At 37.8% G+C, this 19,871-nt stretch overlaps 2 protein-coding genes across 2 annotated transcripts; one reads left to right on the plus strand and one right to left on the minus strand.

Annotated features, from left to right (window-relative positions):
- Positions 1–5,268: 5,268 nt before the first annotated feature.
- On the plus strand, positions 5,269–6,963 carry LOC109050445 (serine/threonine-protein kinase pim-1-like). The gene is made up of 6 exons (XM_042757800.1): positions 5,269–5,357; positions 5,544–5,594; positions 5,721–6,099; positions 6,224–6,400; positions 6,635–6,723; positions 6,870–6,963. The coding sequence occupies exons 2-6, from the start codon at positions 5,577–5,579 to the stop codon at positions 6,879–6,881; spliced, it is 675 nt and encodes a 224-aa protein (XP_042613734.1). The 5' UTR covers positions 5,269–5,357; positions 5,544–5,576; the 3' UTR covers positions 6,882–6,963.
- Positions 6,964–9,131: 2,168 nt separating this feature from the next.
- On the minus strand, positions 9,132–15,353 carry ccdc14 (coiled-coil domain containing 14). The gene is made up of 14 exons (XM_042757802.1): positions 15,308–15,353; positions 15,117–15,180; positions 14,976–15,031; positions 14,823–14,892; positions 14,655–14,727; positions 14,438–14,575; positions 14,024–14,230; positions 13,833–13,927; positions 12,650–13,289; positions 11,945–12,083; positions 11,521–11,603; positions 11,170–11,346; positions 10,703–10,835; positions 9,132–10,121 (listed from the first exon to the last, which is right to left on the minus strand). The coding sequence occupies exons 2-14, from the start codon at positions 15,144–15,146 to the stop codon at positions 9,218–9,220; spliced, it is 2,745 nt and encodes a 914-aa protein (XP_042613736.1). The 5' UTR covers positions 15,147–15,180; positions 15,308–15,353; the 3' UTR covers positions 9,132–9,217.
- Positions 15,354–19,871: the final 4,518 nt, after the last annotated feature.

Here is a 19,871-nt window from a genome sequence, read left to right on the forward strand (position 1 = left end):
TAGAGGGAGCTTAATACAACTACAACTGTGGTAAAACTCAACAATTAGGCCCCAGCATAAATGGTTAGTTAATCAAATAAACCACTTTGGCTTGTGAAACAAGGCAGTGTTTTGGCAGGCACAGTGATTTCACTCTTACCTGGACTTTTTACCTCCACAATAGCAAACATTCATTCACAAGCTCTCTCTCACACACACATTCATCACATTCACACTTTCACAGGCAGAAGCACAAACACATTACAGTTGCATTCACACAACAACACACACAGCTCCGCTTCCTCCAAAAGCAGGCCTCATTTACCCGCAGTTTTAAAACGCTGCATAAAGAGAAGACAATTATTCCCGCATCATATTTTTCCGCTCTTGAAAATGTTATTTTAATTGTGCCGGTGGAGTGGACTGCTCTGTTGTTTTCACATGAGTGTAAAAAATAATGACGGCTGTCCAGTGAATGGGCCCTTGGCATGAGTTTAGGCCACTATGGGCATGCAGCAGACTCTCTCACACACACACCTAAACATACACAGTGTCTAAACAGCTTCAGAAACGACCAAGAAAATGTTCTGAATTTTATTTTCTTAATTCCCTGATCACTTATCTTTTCATTTTCCAATCCTTACTTTTTCATATTAGTCCTTATTTTAGGTCTGTGATGATAAACCGTATTTTAAGCCTTTAAAAATGTTGAAACCTAACTGCTATTGTACCCGCGATGTTTAATTTAATAAAACAAAAAACAATAAAAACATGTTCAAGACAGTGAATGTATTGTTGTAAACTTCTTTAAAGGGACAGTTCACCCAAACATGTACTTGTCCTTAAGATATTCTAAATTTTAAAGAAATGTCTCAGTGTTTTTTGTCCAATGGTGTACTTCAAAATATCTTCTTTTAGTATTCGAGAAAATAATGACAGAATTTTTGGGGGGTGAACTATCCCTTTATTAAGAAACATTTAAAGTATAAAACATTCTGGTAGAGAACATAAATGAATGTTTTAGTATTTATGTAGCTAAAGGACTCCAGCATCACTGTATTTGTTCTGTTATTTGTAATCATATAAATAATATTGGAAGCCCTAATGTGCCATAAAACCTGTTCAGATGTACTAGTCTGAGTTTCATCATCTGTTAGCTGCCACCTAGATACAGTGACTCAATGTCCATGTCATAGTCTTTCCTGGGAGGCTCCTCTGGGCTGGAGAACTCATTACCAAGCATTCTCCACCACAAGACACGCATGCTCTGCATCAAGGCATTATGGGATCGATGGGTGCATGTGGCCACAGGGCAGGAGCGGCTCAGGAACAGACTCACATCCTCCGCGCTGGCATCCTTCAGTGATGGTGCATCTAAAATGAACAAATAAATGAGTAGTTTTAGATTGGTGGTTCTCAGTGCACAACAATATTCAGATGCTCCTTAACACTTCCATTTGTTCATGATTTATTGGATAAATGTTTTTAAAAATATTTTTTACCCAGTAGTTTTTGGGTTTGGCATAACCACAAAGAGGTATGTTCATTTAAAGATGCCCTGTTGTTGAAAGGGTATCTGTAGGATTTTTAAAATCAAATGCAACACTTTTTAAGACCTGCACAAAATAAATTGTTGGGTAGGGAAATGACTATGGTAACATATTAAACTGTAAAATGACTGGCAAAAGCATAGAGGTTTTCACAAAAACAATTTTTTTATATAAAATTATAACTTTTTTAAGTTTTAAAACCATTTTTAAGAAAAAGGATGAATTAAATATATCAATTATCACATTATTTTGAACAATTATTATCAATCAATTATTCTATTATTTTAATAACATATAAATAGTGTCTTAATTGTTCAGATTTTTGTAATGCATTAGCATTAGCTTCTTTTTGATCCACCCGGTTCACATTTACAACTGCGTGTTTGCTCCATAAAACTATGGGTCGATTTTCTATGGAAGCCCGTTTTCCGGCACTGAATATAAAATGTGCCCGATCAGATCAGGCGCTGGTGGAGGAGACACTGGGCTCTCTGATGGAGCTCCACACTGCCCTCTGCTGGCGTTAAAGATGACTGCGCAACACAAAAAAAACGCCACCATTTAGAAAAGGCATATTTAAGTGAATAAGGCTTAACTGGTGTTTTAACTCCAAGACATTAAACACCAAGAGAACGCAACATCTTCAAGGTGACTCACGAGATGTAGAGAGATCCTGTACTGTCAGTCAGTCCTTTGGTTCCTTTTGATGGCGTGAGAATACTCCTTTGTGCTTCATGTTTTAAAAACCACAGAATCTAACATATAAGAACATAAATGATCAAGATTATCAGAGAATAACAACTGAATTAAAATGACAACGGGGCAAGATTTATGTTCATTCATTATTTTCAAATAGAGTCCATGTTTATTATAGTTTATTTAAACTGAAACCATAAAAATTGATGTTACTTGAAATTGAAGTAAGTCTTAACTGGAATAAAATATAAAATAAATGAATTCACATTTTATTTTAGCTAGTAGTCAAGATAACATTTCTCAAATTTGTTGCTTAAATTGATGTACCAAAATAACTACAACTGAAATAAAAAAAAAATAATAAAAAGTACAGAAATATTTTAAAATAATAATAATAAAATGACAAAAAAAAACCACACACACACACAAAAAAACTTACAAAACTTTTAAAAAAATTGTAATGAAAAACTAAAAATAAACACAGTATCTCAATGATACTAAAATAACACTGACAGAATCTGAACTTATTATTACACTCAGACACCTGTCCTTTAGTGTTAGTATCTGAGTGTTAGCCGTACACTCACAGCTCTCTGTAAAGTGACAGAAGCTCTGTGCCGTCTGAGAATGTATCTGTGCTGCTGGAAGATGTGTCCTCTCCACACTCTCTGAATCAGCATAGCTGCCTTGTTCTCCAGCTCCCCCAGGTATCTCTCCACCTGAGCTGAGAGAGGTGGACATTTGTAGCATTTAAAGACCTCATGAAATGGTTTAACAAGCTGTGTTCTTTCATATGTTGACATACTTGCTATTGAAACAGTAACCCTTACGAAAAAGAAGTTTATTCAAGTGTGCTATTAGTATACTCCTTTTAAACTAAAAATAGGAAAGTATGCTTTTAGTTTACTTTTTATGTACTTCTCAGAAATATACTTAAAATGATATTTAAGTATACTTGACTTTTACACTACATATCTTTAATAATGAATTAAAAACAAACAAATAAATAGTTAGATTGAATGTCTGGTTTTGTTTTGTTTTTGTTGGTTTTTTTGTTGGTTTTTTACCCAAAAACTTAAGGGTTCATGTGCAAATAGTGAGGTAATCTTACCGCTTTCCCCAGAGAAATATCAGTAAAATATGTTAATGAAATGAATAAATAAATCAATTAATGAAATAAAATAATGATGTTGTCTCATAATGGCCTAATAAAGAATAGAAACTAATATTGAATAGACACTAATAATGAATAGTCAAAAATAGACATTTAAACATATAAGACTGAATCTCTCTCTCTCTCTCACACACACACACACACACACACACACACACACACACACACACACAAACGTGACATTTGTGTTAAGCACATCTCCTTCTTTTAATATATATTGAAATATGTACAAAGTATTTTTATGTGACAGATATTTCTCTTTTAAGCATCCATTTTACAACATGAATTTATAACGTTTTAATATATTTTGGTCATTCAGAATTTAGCCTAGCAATATCGTGCAATGATTGTGCATAGTTAGGGCAGACCTGTTTTTACACAGACTATTTTTTTTTCCAGTTTACTCTTTGTGACTGAGAGATAAATGGGCATACCTCCTTCCTTTAATCTTTATTTTGAATATATATGTTTATTTTTTCTTTTGAACCATTTTGAAAAATGTCTAAAAAACAAACAAACAAAAAAAAGTCACACAGCAAAAAAGTTTTCCTCATTACGTTTTTGAACATATTTTTTGTTTTTGTTTCCACGTTTTGATTATTGTTAATTTTTGTAATTTTCAAAACAAATTATGCAAATATTGCCCTAAAACAATAATAAAAAAAGACTATATTTTGAAATTAGGTTTTAGTTAAAGGTATTTTAAAACTAAAATTGCATATAGCCTAACAAATATGGTATTTCAATCTGTAGTTTGGCCAGAATTATTTTTCTTATGGATTTAAAATGTGCATTATTCAAAGAAATCCATTTTACCATTGCACACGTCATAGACTTGTGTGACACTTCAGAACGTTGAGCGAGAGACAGATGCTCCAAACTCTCGGACTCTTTATTGTGCAGCTCCCAAAGTCCGACAGTGTTGTATTTCAAGCGCATAGTTGTGATCATGGGACAGAAGAGAAAAAGAAGTAGTTCTGAGAATGTGAATGATTACGATCTGATGTACGAACAAAGTGCACCCCCAATATCCAGCAGCACCAATGTGGCGGTTAACCATCTGCAGCCCGCTGATCCTGGCGAAGGAAACGAGAGGCAGGTGAGAAAGCGGAGGAAAATTAGCAGTTTTGCAGAGTCGCCCTCTCGCCTTTCCTCTGACCCGAGAGCCAGCTCAGGTCACAATGTTACATTTGAGGACCAGGGTACTGCGCCGGAATGGCAGAGAAGTACTGAAGGTAAATCTCACATGATGTGAATGTTTTTTGTACACCAAAGTCTGTCCATCATTTTCAGATACATATCTTTTAATTGAAGTTGATTCTTAAATGAATTAGGGGGAACGTTTCTGTCCCCTGGGACGATTTTAACATCAACATCTAACATTTTCACAACCAACACAAACAAAATCACTGAAGAAACGTTATGAACATGCAATTATTATTCAATTCTATTTGTTTAAAACAAGCTTTTGGTTGATGTGCTCTTTAGATCAGGGGTCTCTACAGCACAAGACCTCTCCTGTAGAGAACCATGGTCTTCAGGAACCTCGCACCCACGGCCCTGATGTCATCTCCACTGAAGATCAGCAGGTTCAACCTCCTCCAGCTCAAGACCTCAACTGTAAATTGATCCTTAAATACTTTGTTAAAAAAATGTTCATGTTCACGTTATTCATCAAGATCAATATTTTAGGATAAAATGTATATCTCAGGAGCTTTTTTTTTACAAAGTACAAATATTCTAAATAATAGACAAAAAGTCAAGTCAGTTACTATTTATGAATTAAAACTACAGGTTTAATCATTATGAGAACCAGAAAAATGTTGTTTGTAATGAAACTACAATTATTTATCTTTTTTATAGGTGACATTTTGAGCCGTTATGAAATCGGCAAAAAGCTTGGTGAGGGATCATACGGCGCCGTCTTCGAAGGGATTCGCTTGAAGGATGGCCTCAAGGTTTCTTTTTTTTATACTTACAATATTTAGTTAACAATTTTTTTTGTCTCACTGTATCCATTCTAAGTCCTCTTAATGTGTATTTTGTCCACTATTTAGGGTGCTTGGCATGTTCAAAATGTTAAAGATTAATGACTATGATCTCTGCATGTGTTAATTGTTACAATTTTTTCTTTTGTTGATCAGGTGGCACTGAAATTTGCCTTGAAGACGGATGCTATGGAATATATCAACATTGTAAGTAGGCCTCGTTTTCAGTGTTTTATCACTGTTTTCGATTTAGAATATATTAATTATAAATTTACAGACTACGAATGATTTTTCAAATTGTTCTAACAATCCTTAAAATGTTCTTTCTTCTAGCCTGGTCATCCTACGCCCCTTCCGTTAGAGGTTGCCCTAACGATGCTTGCTAACAAGGGCCCCAGCATTCCACAGATAGTTCAGCTGCTGGAGTGGCAGGACCAGCTCGGCTTCTACATTATGGTCTTGGAACGCCCCTCACCCTGCGAGGATCTGTTTGATTTCCTGGAGCACCACGGAGGCGTCCTCAGTGAGGACTTAGCGCGGCTTGTCATGTGGCAGGTAGTACAGGCTGCTCACACGTGCTGTCGCCGTGGAGTGCTCCACCGGGATATAAAACTGGAGAACCTGCTGATCAACAAGGACACCCTTGAAGTCAAACTTATTGACTTCGGGTGCGGGGACCTCCTAAAAACCTCTGCTTATGAGACATTTTGGGGTATGTATTATGTCTCAAACCTGTAGTTTGGAACTTAAATTCAAGTGACCAGATACACCATATTTGAATATGCATTGTTTCATATGCAACTTTTTGTAACTAGTCAAAAAAATCTCTCCTTCAGGCACAGAACTGTACTGCCCTCCTGAGTTTGAAAAGAGAGGCAAGTACCATGGGAAACCCGCAACTGTATGGTCTCTGGGAGTGCTCTTGTTTGAGTTGGTGTGCGGAGACCCTCCAGAGAGCAAAGACCTGGACATTATTGAGGCGGGCATCTGGTCTAAACCTGGCTTGTCAAAAGGTGAGTTGGCATTCACCATAGCAAAGAACAGATATTGTTATACTAAACCATTCAAAACAGAACGAAGAAACAAAATGGGAAGTCGCACACAATTTTATAAAAGATTGTGGATAATGTCCTTTCATCTTAGAATAGTCCAATTTCACAGTTTAGATGAGGATGATCAAAGACAACAGGTGTAGAATAATCTGCTAATAATCTGACTCTTTCCCTCTCTCCCATCTTTTTCCACAGATTGCTGCCATTTGATTCAATCCTGCCTGCAGCGGAAGCCAAACCACCGGCTTGGTTTGAGGAAAATGATTCTCCAAGACTGGTTTAAGGTACTATTTTCTAAAATGTCTAAATTTTTGTGCAGTTTTTATAGAGTATGTTGTATAACTGTGACAATGGAAAGAAGTCAAATCTCTTTTAAGTCTTAATGTATGTAGACAATAAACCTGATTTGTGTTGTTTTTTTGTGTTTCAGGTCACCAAATAAGACATGGCAAGGGGAGAATGTACAGTAAATAGTACAAATGAAATGTATATTTTATTAGCACTATTTACCACATCAGTTCAAGAAAGCCAAGTCATCAGTTCCTGCCATGGCCAGGTTCCTAAAACAGCCAGATCCAGTCCCATAGCTCTCCGTCTAGGCCATGCTGGTCCCAGCACTCCATTACTGTCAAACTGATTGACTTCAGGTACAGGGACCCTCTTAAAATACTGTCTATGAGACATTCTGGGGTTTGTTTTATTTTTAAACCTGTAGTTTGGGATTTAAATTCTAATGACCAGTTACACTATATCTTCATAATACATTCTTCTATATGCATTCTTCTTGTAACCAATCAAAAAAAATATGTTTTCTTCAGGCATACAACTGTATTGCCCTCATACTGTAAGTCCCAATTACCATTGGAAAACCTGCATTTTTGTGTGTGTTTCAGGTCAACAAATATGGTGAAGGGGAGAACGTAATTAGAGCAAATGAATGTAAATTTCATTTGCACTATCAACCACCATTCTTCCAGAGCTCTTCAGTCAGCTCAGCATCTTGCGGGCTGACATGAGTGGACTCTCCATCCCTTCATGCATTAGCATCTTGCGAGGCTGGCAAGCCTTGGTAGCATCTGGCACCTTGGCTTAAAGCAGTAGTATTTGCATATGGCAATATTACTTGTCTAGATGTTTAAATAATGTTTTAGAGGTTCCTGACATGATCCCAGACAGAACTGGTGCACCACTTCCAGAGCTTCTCAGTTACCTTAACATCTTGTATCTCTATCCCTCAATGCCTTAGCATCTTGCAAGGGCGGCAAGGTTCCTACCATGGTCAGCCAGAGGTTTATATCTCTGCCTTGCTATGCTTTACTCAGCCTAGAACTCACTGTTCTAGCCATCCCAGACCAGTCCTCTTGATTCCTGTAACGGCCGACCTGGAGGCACCTACAGTATGAACTCCCCTTCTCAGAGCTCCCTGTCAGTCATTCCAAGCTCCCTTTCAAAGCCGCTCCAGTCGCAAGGATTCTTAGCTGCTCCAGTGGTTCCTTCCATGATTCGAAGCAGATCACTTCATTTCTTGACTGCCCTAGAGTGCTCTTTAGGTGTGTAGGTTCATGTAATGGCCGTCCCAGAGGTTGCTGTAAAACATGTTCCTGCCACGTCTGAGCCGGAGCTGGTTCCCAAAGCCAGTGCTCACTAGCCAGTGCTCCATATCAATGCTATCCTCAACTGAAAACTCCCTGTCAAGGATGCCTGCCAACAGTTCCTGACAAAACCGTTCCTGTCACGCCAATCAAGCTCTCCATCTAGGCCATCCTGGTCCCAGCACTCCTTTTCCAAGTCATCCTAATCTTATATCTGTTTCTGTTAACAGAAAGTTAAATTACAAATAAACAAAATTTGCAAAAATAATTAGCTGACATAAAACAATCTCTTTTCTACCTTTTGTTCAATACCATGATGAGATTAGTCTTAACGCATTGAAGATCAAAGATAGTTTCTTAGCTAGTTTACAATTAAGCTTATCTAAGGCTTTCTTTCTATCCTAATTATTTATAAAAAGGAACAAACATTTTATCAAAAAAAAAACCTGGGTGACAGACTGTCTTCCCTGTTTCCAGAACATTACATCAGTGCTTTTGGTTAATAAACTCAAATAACATCTTTTCTTACTGTCTCTTGGCACCTAGCACCATGTGAGTTTCATTTACTGAATTTCCTAACATGGCCTTGGAGGACTTAATTATTATTTTTATAAGCATCTTAATAGATTTCTAGAAGTTCAGAAGTTCCCAGTAAATAAAGCAAGAAAAAAAAACAATGCTTGGATAACCTTATATATGATTTTTTATGTTTTTCTAATCTGCAATTTTGAACACTGCAAAAGGATGTAAATGCATTAAATGAAGGGTTTAATATCAGCTATGTGAATGTATAATGTTAGAATACAGGATAATCATGTTTTTGATTGTTTTCTTTGTATTTGTATAGGTAAAATAAACAATCTGTAAGATTGTGAATCCATTTTTAAGACTTCCAATAAAACTTACTTGACAATAAATAGGTTCTCGATAGATTGATGGATGGATAAACAAAACAAGCTAATGATTTCATATGGAACATTTCTGTTGATTCTGTATTATACAAGTAGGCAACCTTAGCTAGCTGCAATATAGTCTTAGGACCAAAGAAATACACTGAGAAATGTAATATTCTTTGATATTTCACATAATAATTTAATACAAAATTAAGACACATAAAAAAAACATCCACTTATTACATAAAATCAAATAAAAGCACAATACACTTAGCACACACTGAAATACTGAATCATTTCTTTAGATCAACTTTCAGAGTCTTCTGCAGACTTTCTATGCTGGCATCGAGTGCTGCAAGCCCTTCCCTGAAATTCTGCTCATCCTGTGTGTTAAATGTGGACCAGGAGTTTATGCTCCAATCAGAGGCTAAAGATTTAATATCACAAGAGGAAAAGGTGTTCTCCAACACTGAAGGGTGTCCGGTGTATGCTGACTGAACACCCATCCTTAGGCATCGACGGGCATGTTGGGATTGCACCAGCTGATTGTTTGGGCCCTTATTTTTCGAATTCAACTGTAAGGCCCTACCATGATGATCTACAATGTAATCTCGGCCGTCATTCTTCACATCCTGAATGTCTGAATCTGAGATGTCCAGCTTTTCAAAAGCACAGCCTATATATTTCAGGCTTACGTGAGCATCCACATCTTCCCTTTGATTCTTGGCTGTTATCAGCTCATTACACTGAGTGAGTGGATTACTATAAGCAACTTCTGAGGCAAGTTGCACCACTGGGGTCTCTCTTAAAGGGGCAAACGTTGTTCTTTTCTGCTCTTCTAACTGAGCCACATTCTCAGCTATGGTTTCCAGGGTTGGTTTGTACATATATGGAGAGCAGACTTTAGTATCTGATGGCATAAAGTTCTCTTTTCCACCATCAATCTGAACAGGGGAGGCTGGTTGTAATGTCTGGGGCCTACAGTCAATTCGGTGGGGAGGGGAGGCCTGTTCGATGGCCTCCAGGTTCTGAAGGTAGGTCTTTACAGAGTTTGAAAGTTTATCTGACACAGCGGTCTCCCTCTGTGCATTTTCATGCAATTCCAGAACACTCCTGGTAAGCTGAGAGTTTGGTTGACGTAAATCCAGCTGATTTGAATATTTGCTGGTGTCTTTTGTTTGACTTCTCTGCAGATTTCTGTGTGCATGAAAAAACAACATTTGACCTACATATTCTGCTACAAGCCAGATTGTCTCAATTACATTTGAAAGCGTAATCATATTATAGTTTAGATGAATGGTTTCACAAGCCAGAATTTAAATTGAACATCAAGTGGCAACAAAGTACGGTATCAAAATTGCTTATCCTACACACAAAAAAGAGAGCTTGTCACACAACCTGTCTGATAATTGTGCATAAATGTTTGACTGGATGCATACCAACCAACCAACCAACCAACCAACCAACCTTTATTTATACAGCCCTTTACAACACTCAAAGTGAACCAAAGTGCTTTCCAGGAAAAATAAAATAAAAAAATAAAAACAAAATATATAAAGACAACAATATAATGCAAAATATAATAAAATATATACAAAAATATAAAAACAAAAACAGCCTTTAATGTCAACAACAAAACAGAAGTGCTTTCTCCTCCCTTTTAAAAAGTTGATAATCTGAACTAAACAATGATTTGATTATTTGCATGTAAAATTGTTTTATCACTATTATCCATGACTCTATAAGAACATACCTAACCCATCAGTTTAGTCAGTTACCTGATGACTTCCTGCAGTCTGCCGATCTCTGCCTCCCTCTGCTGAAGGCTCAAAGTCAGTGTAGTCTTCTCAATCTCATACTTTCCAAGTTTACTCTGGCAATTCTGCATTTCAGCTAATGCTTCACTCACCTCTGCATGGGGTAACACACAATCACATGCAGAATGAAGAAAAAGTCTTAAAATATATGTAAATGTAACAGCAGTCATGTTTTTTTAAAATAAAATATTAGTGAAATAAAGGTAACTTGTTAGAATGCTCTTATACATGTTGATACAATGTCAATATAATGATTATAAAGTTAATTTGAATAATTTTTTTTTAGATAGGATAGGATAATATAAAAAAAATTGTAAAAGGATAGCATATTTACTATATTCTAAAAAATAATATAATAAAACCAAAATAACAAATTGAACATGATTTAAAGCTAAAAAAAAAAAAAAAGTCTAAAAGAATACTCCTACCCAGTCTTAGCCGGTTGTTCTCTAACTCATACAATTCCTTGTGATGCTTCAGGTCATTGTCTTTGTCCTCCATGGCTTTCCGTAGTCTCATGTTCCCCTGTTGCAGATCATCGAGCTCTCTACGGCTCTCATTTAACTGAGTTTGGAGAGTGAGGTTCAGAGACTGCAACGCAACCACTGTAACACAATCATGCCAACAAACACAAAGGTTCTTTTCATACATCCACATGGGTAGACACAGAATAAAAGGCTAAATTCTAAGAACATATTTGCATATTTGTACTTTTACTCTTACATTGATTTATTCCTTTCAAAAGTCAAGCCCTTTAGAGACAGCATGAAGCCGCTCACCCTCCATATCGCAGGTCTTCGGCCTGTTCTGTCGTTCTGCTCTCTCTTTCTCTAATAACTGCTGATTGAGTATTCGCAAACGCCTGGGAGACAAATTAATACAAATTAGGCTTGTCAATTTAAGTGTGATTTATAAAGATAAAAATAACGTGATGAAAATTGAACATAATTAATCTGCATAATCAAACTTATGTCTAGTGCCATGCAAATAAGGTCTAAGGTCGCTTATGTATGTTATTCATGCTTTTGTCTGCCACAATAAAGACTCTGAATTAACTCGAGTTCGAAGCTCTTCACAACACATATTGATAAATGTGATTAGATTAATTTCCTCATGTAATTCATTTAATTTGTTTTATATTTTATCATATTCCATTCTGAAGTCGTTGTTAAGATTTAGTATTCGATACACTCTGTCACTGACCTTCGCAGCTGTACATTCTCACTCCTGAGTGGCTGTAAGGCGAGCGCGATTTCAGCCTGGATGTTAGTGCTGCCCACCATGACAGGAAGCAGTGAGATCCTCTGCTCCACCTCAGAGAACAGCCGCACAACATCACTGTCTGCACAGAAGAGTGAACGATAATATAAAGTGAACCTAACACATGCACATTGCTTATCTGCTTAAGTTTCTAGAATCTGGAAAACCAGCAACTCAATCATTGGGGAATTTGATACTCTGGAGCTCCAATTTTTTATTATGTTACAGAAAGTGTCTCAAATTTGAAATGGGGTATCCGCTTTCATTAATCAGATCTAGAGATCAGGGCATAATGGAAGACTGGGAGACATCCCTGTAATAAGATCCTGACAACAACAAAATCCAGAGAACAAGAGAATTTTTAAAAGATAGGTCAGTAAATGTCTCATTGTTTTTGTCCATAAAATTAAAGTCCAATGTTGTTGTTCAATGAATGGACAAAAAGATATATTGTGTTCCAAAGAAGAAAAGAACATCATACAGATTTGGAACAACAAAAGTGTATGTACAGTAAATGACAGATTTTTTGCGTGAACTATCCCTTTAAGGGTTTTGAAATGTCCTCAATTTAAACATGATCAAAAGTATTAAAGATAAATGGAAAGTCATAGAATGGAAAAGAAAATACATTTCATCAAATATTCTCACCTTGATTAGCAACTAAAGTCTTCAGCTCTCCCAGCAGGTATTTAACAGTCATCACCTTCTGTGAGGTTTTCTCTGGACTGGTGGGTTTGGCTTTGTGACTCAGAATTGTTAATTTCTCATTGCTGGTCTCACAGCTAATGTCTCTGAAAGGTGTAATGTCCAACCCATCTTTTTGGTCTTTCTCTGCATTAGTACCACCCTCTTTTGAACTTTCTTCAGAACATAACTCCTGCTCCTGGTCATTGCAAACAAGCAGTACTGGTTGATTTGGGTTAGGTTGAGACTGGCTGACCTGGGACTGGTTGGGCACCTGTGTTGCCAGCACTGCAGATGAGGGACAGGTTGATGACCCAGTGGATGATGGCAAAGGGACAACTGGCCCTACAAATCCCACCTGATGATTAACACTGCAGATTGGGCCAGTGATTATAGGTACCCCATGCCCTACTGGAGTGCAGGATCGATTCTGGACAGGAGATACAGTAGCTGGAGACTGTTGTTGGACTGCAGGAGGCATGGAGAAAGCAGCAGCATATTGAGTTGGGATGCCAGACATTTCTACAGAGCCATGAGGGCAGGATGGGGTGGCAGATGACGCCCCAGATGAGCTACCACTGCTCAGCACACACTTTGAAGTACACTGGACGATAGAGAAAGACAAAAAAAAAAAAAAGGTGAGTTCGAGTCTCGGGCCGGCAGGAATTGTAGGTGGGGGGAGTGAATGTACAGCGCCCTCTCCACCCTCAATACCACGACTGAGGTGCCCTTGAGCAAGGCACCGAACCCCAAACTGCTCCCCAGGCGCCGCAGCATAAATGGCTGCCCACTGCTCCGGGTGTGTGTGTGTGTGTGTGCACTTTGGATGGGTTAAATCAGAGCACGAATTCCAAGTATGGTTCACCATACTTGGCTGTATGTCACGTCACTTTCATGTTCAGTTATAATAATAAAACAACAATATTGACTTCCACTTCATTTCTATCAAACGCTTTATTCACCTGCCACAATAATGTTGTTGAATTATCTTGATTTGGGTGATTTTATCATTAATACTAAAGATATATATATATATATATATGTGTATGTGTGTGTGTGTGTTTGTGGAATTTAAATGATTGATTCATTTTTAATGGATCAACAGCCCTCATTGTTTGCACGGTGGATTATAGTTCAGTAAACGTACAGGTTCATTGTGAACTGATCCAGGTCTCTGAGGGCTCAGTACAGGTGTGGATGTTGTCAGCCGACAGTTAAATACAGTGGATGTGTGAACCTGATCTGGAAACAGAGAGATAAAACAAATTAAATATTCAATAATATATTTACTACATGTTACAGTTGTTATACTGTGTGTTATTGAGCCCGTCTGGTTACCCAAAGGTGGAATATTACAGCTAGCAGCAGGCTGAGAGCAGGCCAGTGGAAGTGAGTTTTGCTGTTCGTGTTCTGCTTGCGTTACAGGGGTCAGTCCTGAAGGATGATCCTGTGACACTTGTGCCCGTCTGTTCCCAGAGTTCTGATCACAGTGCCCTGCTGAACTCAGGTGACAACTGGCAGATGCAAACGTCTTCTGCACTGGAGCTAGAGTAAGAGAAGAACAATATGTTGAGATCTTGAAGTAGCCGTGCATCTGAAGATGACTTCAGATAACTAAAAATAACCAGCTGGATCTACTGTGGCATTCACACAATTTCTAATAAGGATTTTACAACAAAGAATAGAAATAAGAAGACTTGCAGAACTTGTTTTGATAATATGAAAAAGGTACAACATATTTGAGGACATTACCTGGCCTTTTGTTTGCATGTATAGCTGTGTTTGTCTTCTTCCCATGCCTTTTCTTGTCAGTTTCAATTTTTCTTAATAAATTCTTGGGTTTGGATTTGAAGGTGCAGGTTTTTGTTACCTGTGGTTTGGGCTTTGATTCTGTTGTGTGGAGATTATGGATCTCATCACTACTCAATTGCTAAACATAGAAAATTTATGGATTTTGTAAATTCAATACCTGCTTGTTCAGCTTGAAGTATCCCACTGAGTAAAGCAGCACATCGGTCGAGTCCCTTGTGTATCGTCGTCACCTGGATGCAATTTGCAAAATGACACAAATCATTATACTGATTCTCAGTTCTGTTCAGTTTATGTATACACTGCTTCTTGTATGTGGCTTCTTTACCTGATCTTCAGAGTCTGTAGAATAAAGAGAATATGCAGGTTCAAGAGGAGGAACACAGCGCCCAGCAACCCTAAACCAGATGTTTCAAATATTTAAAGCCTTCCAAATCAATGCAATATATACAGGATTTCAGTTAGTTATCCAGTTTGTTACCTTTTCTTGTGTATCTGTCCACGTCCAGAGCCTGTCAGCCTGCCTGATGAAATCACCTGCAAAATATAATTCGCTTTAGTGATACTATTTAGTGATAACTTATATAATAACATATATAATAACTTACAACCACTAACTTACCTTTGGTTTTGATACCCCCTGTTTTGCCATCTTTGATTAAATCTGCTAAATTCACCAGGTTCACCTACCAAGTAACGTATTGCTTATTGTATTTATTACGTGAATTAACTTAAAAAAAAAAAAGGTTAAAGACCAACTGTCAAATCAAACCGCACTAATCTAAAAACTAAGGGATGAAAAGCAAAACAAACCTCTGCTGTTACAATCACCACCAAGTAGTTCAGTTTGGGTTCAAAACGGAAGCTGAGTGCCGTGGACCAATAGAAAAACAGTCAGCGCTAATCTGTGGATTTCATTGGTGGATTACGGTAAAATATTTTCAAACGTTTCATCGATTGGTGTCAGACTATGTCAATCATTCGAGCACTGGCCACTCAGACTCCTCAGGCTTGGCTAACGCCCATTTCGGCTTCAGACGCCATAAAAGTGTTTCTATGGTGATGGAATAATCAGTACTGATATTTCGCGGTTTTATTAAATGATATTCCCGCGTGTGAGTTCTAGAAGCGAATGAGGCTGCTTTTTTATTTTTAAAGTTCTGCTGCTTATACATTAGTAAAACCTTTCTTCATAATACACATTTGTTTTTGTTTCATAAACAGTATAACTATTTGAATAACAGACAGAGAGAGAGAGTGAGAGCGAGAAAGAGAGATGCATATATAAATGATTTTTTTAAATTTTCTTTCACTATCTTTGTAGTCATTATGTTAGCTCAGGTAGGCTCATGTAGTTTTCTTTTAATTCTAGTGAAATTAATATCGGTCAGCATAGGTGGTCCACCGTATTTGTTAATCAGACAACACTGAGCACATGTCAGAGCAGAGTATCAACACCCTGCATTATACCCAGTCTTGAGAGAGAACAAGAAAGATAAAAACCCTGAACGCTATTTTTGACTGGGCTGTTTATTGCCTCCTGTGTAATGGGTAGATGAGGTTTCAGTCGGTTCTCTTCCTCTCGTTATCCCATTAAATTCTCATCCAAAACACACTTTAACACTACTGATGAAATCAGACACCCTCACCATTCCACGTGCCTTCTTGTGATGAAAGAAATCATATAGGCTTTCAAGGGAAGGTGACTGAAAACTATTCATAAATCAGTTCAAGCAGACAAAAAATACATGATTCATCAGGTGAATTGTATGTATTTAGTTTGATTGATCTTTTATTTAGCTTTAAACTACATCTGTAAAATTCACTATGTGTGTGTGTGTGTGTGTGTGTGTGTGTGTGTGTGTGTGTGTGTGTGTGTGTGTGTGTGTGTGTGTGTGTGGCTTTTTTATAACTTATGTTTAGGCCTATATTATACGATGTATCCAGGTAAGAGAGTGCCATGTCATCCTGGGCTGGGCCGCATTAATGCACGGGCTTACCTGGGCTTAAGCCCAGGGCCCCGGGCTGGGGGAGGGCCCCGATGATGCCGGAAAATATTGTAATCGGATTTTATAATTCGTTGGCTGTCCCCTTTAAAATTACGCTTTATGGCTTTGCTTTGAATGCCCGTGCGGGCGTTGCAAGTCCTGCTCGAGAAGTGTCAGTCAAAACCCTCTCACTCAGTTAACCCTGCAATCATCAGTCACAGTGGGCATTGTTTAATTGTCTGAAATCCAATAAAATTCATCATTGTCTGAAAGCATTCAGTTATTGGCCTGTATCGAACTCACGTGACATACTTTCGTTGAATTCTTTATAAGATAATTGCCGCCTATTCTAATGATGACAATAACTAATCTAATGGCTAATCTAATGTGACAACAATGTCTCGTAAATATGACAGTGGTTCGCAAAAAAGAAAAACAGCACAAGATAAAGTAGAACGTCAGAACAGTTTGTTAAAAAAAAAATCCTTAACTAACATCATATTTTAACGCAGGCCCAGGGAAAGATGAAGATACAGATAATGGTGAAGGGAAAAGGGAATCACCGCCATTTACAGGTTGGTTGTGATATACTAGCAGGCTGGCAGCAGTAGCTAGATATGATAGTCTATCAAAATAATTAACTCTTTTTAAACTTAACAACTTAGTTGAGCTCCCAGTAGCCTAGTTAGTTAGCCACCTTACTAGAGCTGTGGATTATAATAATTTTTATGTATTGCAATGTTGATGCGAACGATTCTGCATACATGTAATTAAATAGGCCTTATCATAGTGGCATAACGATTTAAATAAAGCACTCTTGTTACTATTAAAGTTGCGTATGCCTTCAGAAGCAAACACTTAATTGCGCTTGATGTTCGTATCACTTCTTTAAAGCAAGATATTTGGGCACATTTCGTTTTTTACTAAAAGAAAATGCATGAATGAGAAAATCGTGTAGGACGTGCTTGATGTTAAAACTACTTTTTAATCTCAATAATAAGTCATAAAAAAGATCTCTGTAATCGTGTTGACTGACACACCCTAAGCGCGAGTACAAAAAACCCTCACAGTAGAGGTCTGCGCGGGACTGTTTTTTTAAGTCCCGCTCCCGCTGGGGGTTATATATCCGCATCCTCCGTTCCCCGATATATATAAACTCTTTGTTCACCCGCTGTCTGCTTAGAATAATTTTCTTCCCGACCCGACCATCCCGCTAAATTTTACTGCCAACACAGTAGGGGAAAAAATGTCGAAGAGAAAAAATAAATAAAAACGCAGACTCTGAGCCCTCCTTTTAATATTTCTTGATAGCTACTGTTGTTGGATGTGGAAGTATCTCACTGACATTAAACTTTCCGATTTTTGCTGCTGTGTCGACCAAATGTTGGGCCAGCTGATTAAAACCTTTTCCGGACACAGTATCATACAGTCGAATGTCTTGGCAAACAAATTCAACACATTTTTCCTGTTGTCTCTTTTTTAAACTGCTCTGGCACCGGCCTAGACTTTGTAAATGCCAGTTTAGTTTGACCCTTTGTGATGATGCATGAGTGCTGCCTTAACCCCGAGGTTCCAGTCTTGTGATTGCTGAACGGGAATACTTTTAGGCATTTATCACATTGCGCAAAGGGTATTTTTTTTTCATCTGCGTCTATGATACATGAAAAAGACTCCCCATACATCAGACTTGCCTGATGTGGTTTTTGTCTTAGCAGTAAACTGACCATTTTCCAGTCCAAGTTGAACGTCCCTTTAAGGACATCTCATCAACACTTTGCTCTGCCATACTTTTTGAGGGCCGTATATTTACAACCGTTACAGTCTGCCCTGAGGACCGTTATTCACATGCGTGCATAACGGTCATGAGTGCAGGGCAGGCTGTAGCCTATACCGGGTGGTCGATAAGATTAAGTAAAGCGAAGATATGCTGTTCTGAAAGGACGTCGGGAACGTGATATTTAATGACCGACCGCTCCCGTTCAAATTACACCGACCGCTACCGTTTTTTAGTTGGAAATTTAAACCCGCGGCGCAAAATATGTAAAAAAAATTGTTTTTTTTTTTTTTTTTTTATAAAGTGAGATGCATTCTCGATAATATCAGATCGTTAAATCAACAATTACGATATCATAGACTACATATAACGCACACCCTACAGCACTGGCCCGATCGGGCAAGTGACCGTTCCGTCTACTGTCCCGAGCGTCATTCACACTAGCCTCGGGCAATTGGGCAGTCCTTAATGTCGAGCCCTGGAAGGGCCCCTCAAGAGGTAAAGCCCAGGGGCCCCTTATAGTCTTAATGCGGCCCTGATCCTGGGTCTGTGAAATCTCTCTGTCCACCTCGGTCAGATAGATGTTACAGGTCACAGAACACCTCAAATGGCAAACATACATCAGAGTACACACAGGTGGGTCACTGTTCAGTATAAAGCCTGCATGAGCCATATGACATTTCTATATTTGTATTTAATTTGATGTAAACCATGAATTCTGCTGTTTGTGTTCTATATTCATCCCCTTTCAGATAGCTACAGTTCAAAATATGTCAAAAATATGATCACCTTTGCATGCACAGGCAAGCTGTTCTTTTCGTGTTTATTTATTTATTTGTATTTTTTTTTGTATCATTCCTTCTAAGAATCACTATGACACCACATTTCCTCACGAGGGCGGCATTTCACCATCCGCGAGCACATATTCTTCACATAGCCTCAATCTTTCTAAGAAAACCTTTCTCAGTCATTGAATTTAAGGTACATAGAAAGACTAATTAATCGTTTTTATATTGTCTTACAAATCAGCAAGTCATACTGCGGTGATACAATCATTCAGTTTGTCGGCATTTGTTTTCGCAGAAGGTGAAATCACCCTGTGCAAAATCTGAATCACAGGAAGACCAAATTTCCTGGTTAGAGTCGACAGGGCTGTTTTACTTCCAGAAACAACACAATTGTGCCCACGTGCAAGCATACTTTTCATTTCTAAATAAACACTCTCATTTGTAAGAGGGTGTGGTGATTGGCAGTAGTGCTACTGGCACATTCTCACCAAACAAAATAATATTGTTACAACTAGATTTAAAGTTTTTATAGACCATACTAAGAATTTGATAATAGGCCCTACAAGTTCTCAGACATAACGACACAATACAATAATATTATGTGTACATTACTATACATTAATAATTATTCAAATGTTTTTTATTACAGGCCTGCAGGTTCATTTGAGGAACGCTGACGTTTTAATGTCTGTATGTACGTTTGCAGCATTCTGATGGAGCAGGGAAGAGCTAAGAAGTTTTTTTATTGCGAATTTTAAGTAGAGTTGTGTGGTTTTGCCTCCTATTATTATTATGATTTAGAAATCTGCAGATAAGTTTTAAAGTGG

Source organism: Cyprinus carpio, chromosome A6, assembly GCF_018340385.1.
Source record: "Cyprinus carpio isolate SPL01 chromosome A6, ASM1834038v1, whole genome shotgun sequence".
Classification (NCBI taxonomy): Eukaryota; Metazoa; Chordata; class Actinopteri; order Cypriniformes; family Cyprinidae; genus Cyprinus; species Cyprinus carpio.

Coding starts and splice junctions, on each gene's coding strand:
- ccdc14 (XM_042757802.1), bottom strand. CDS start 15,146: ATGGCAAAACAGGGGGTATCAAAACCAAAG. Junction 11,604..11,944: donor GAGAATGTACAGCTGCGAAG/GTCAGTGACAGA, acceptor TTTGTCTCCCAG/GCGTTTGCGAATACTCAATC. Junction 10,836..11,169: donor GAACAACCGGCTAAGACTGG/GTAGGAGTATTC, acceptor TACCCCATGCAG/AGGTGAGTGAAGCATTAGCT.
- LOC109050445 (XM_042757800.1), top strand. Junction 6,100..6,223: donor TGCTTATGAGACATTTTGGG/GTATGTATTATG, acceptor TCTCTCCTTCAG/GCACAGAACTGTACTGCCCT. Junction 6,401..6,634: donor TAAACCTGGCTTGTCAAAAG/GTGAGTTGGCAT, acceptor CTTTTTCCACAG/ATTGCTGCCATTTGATTCAA.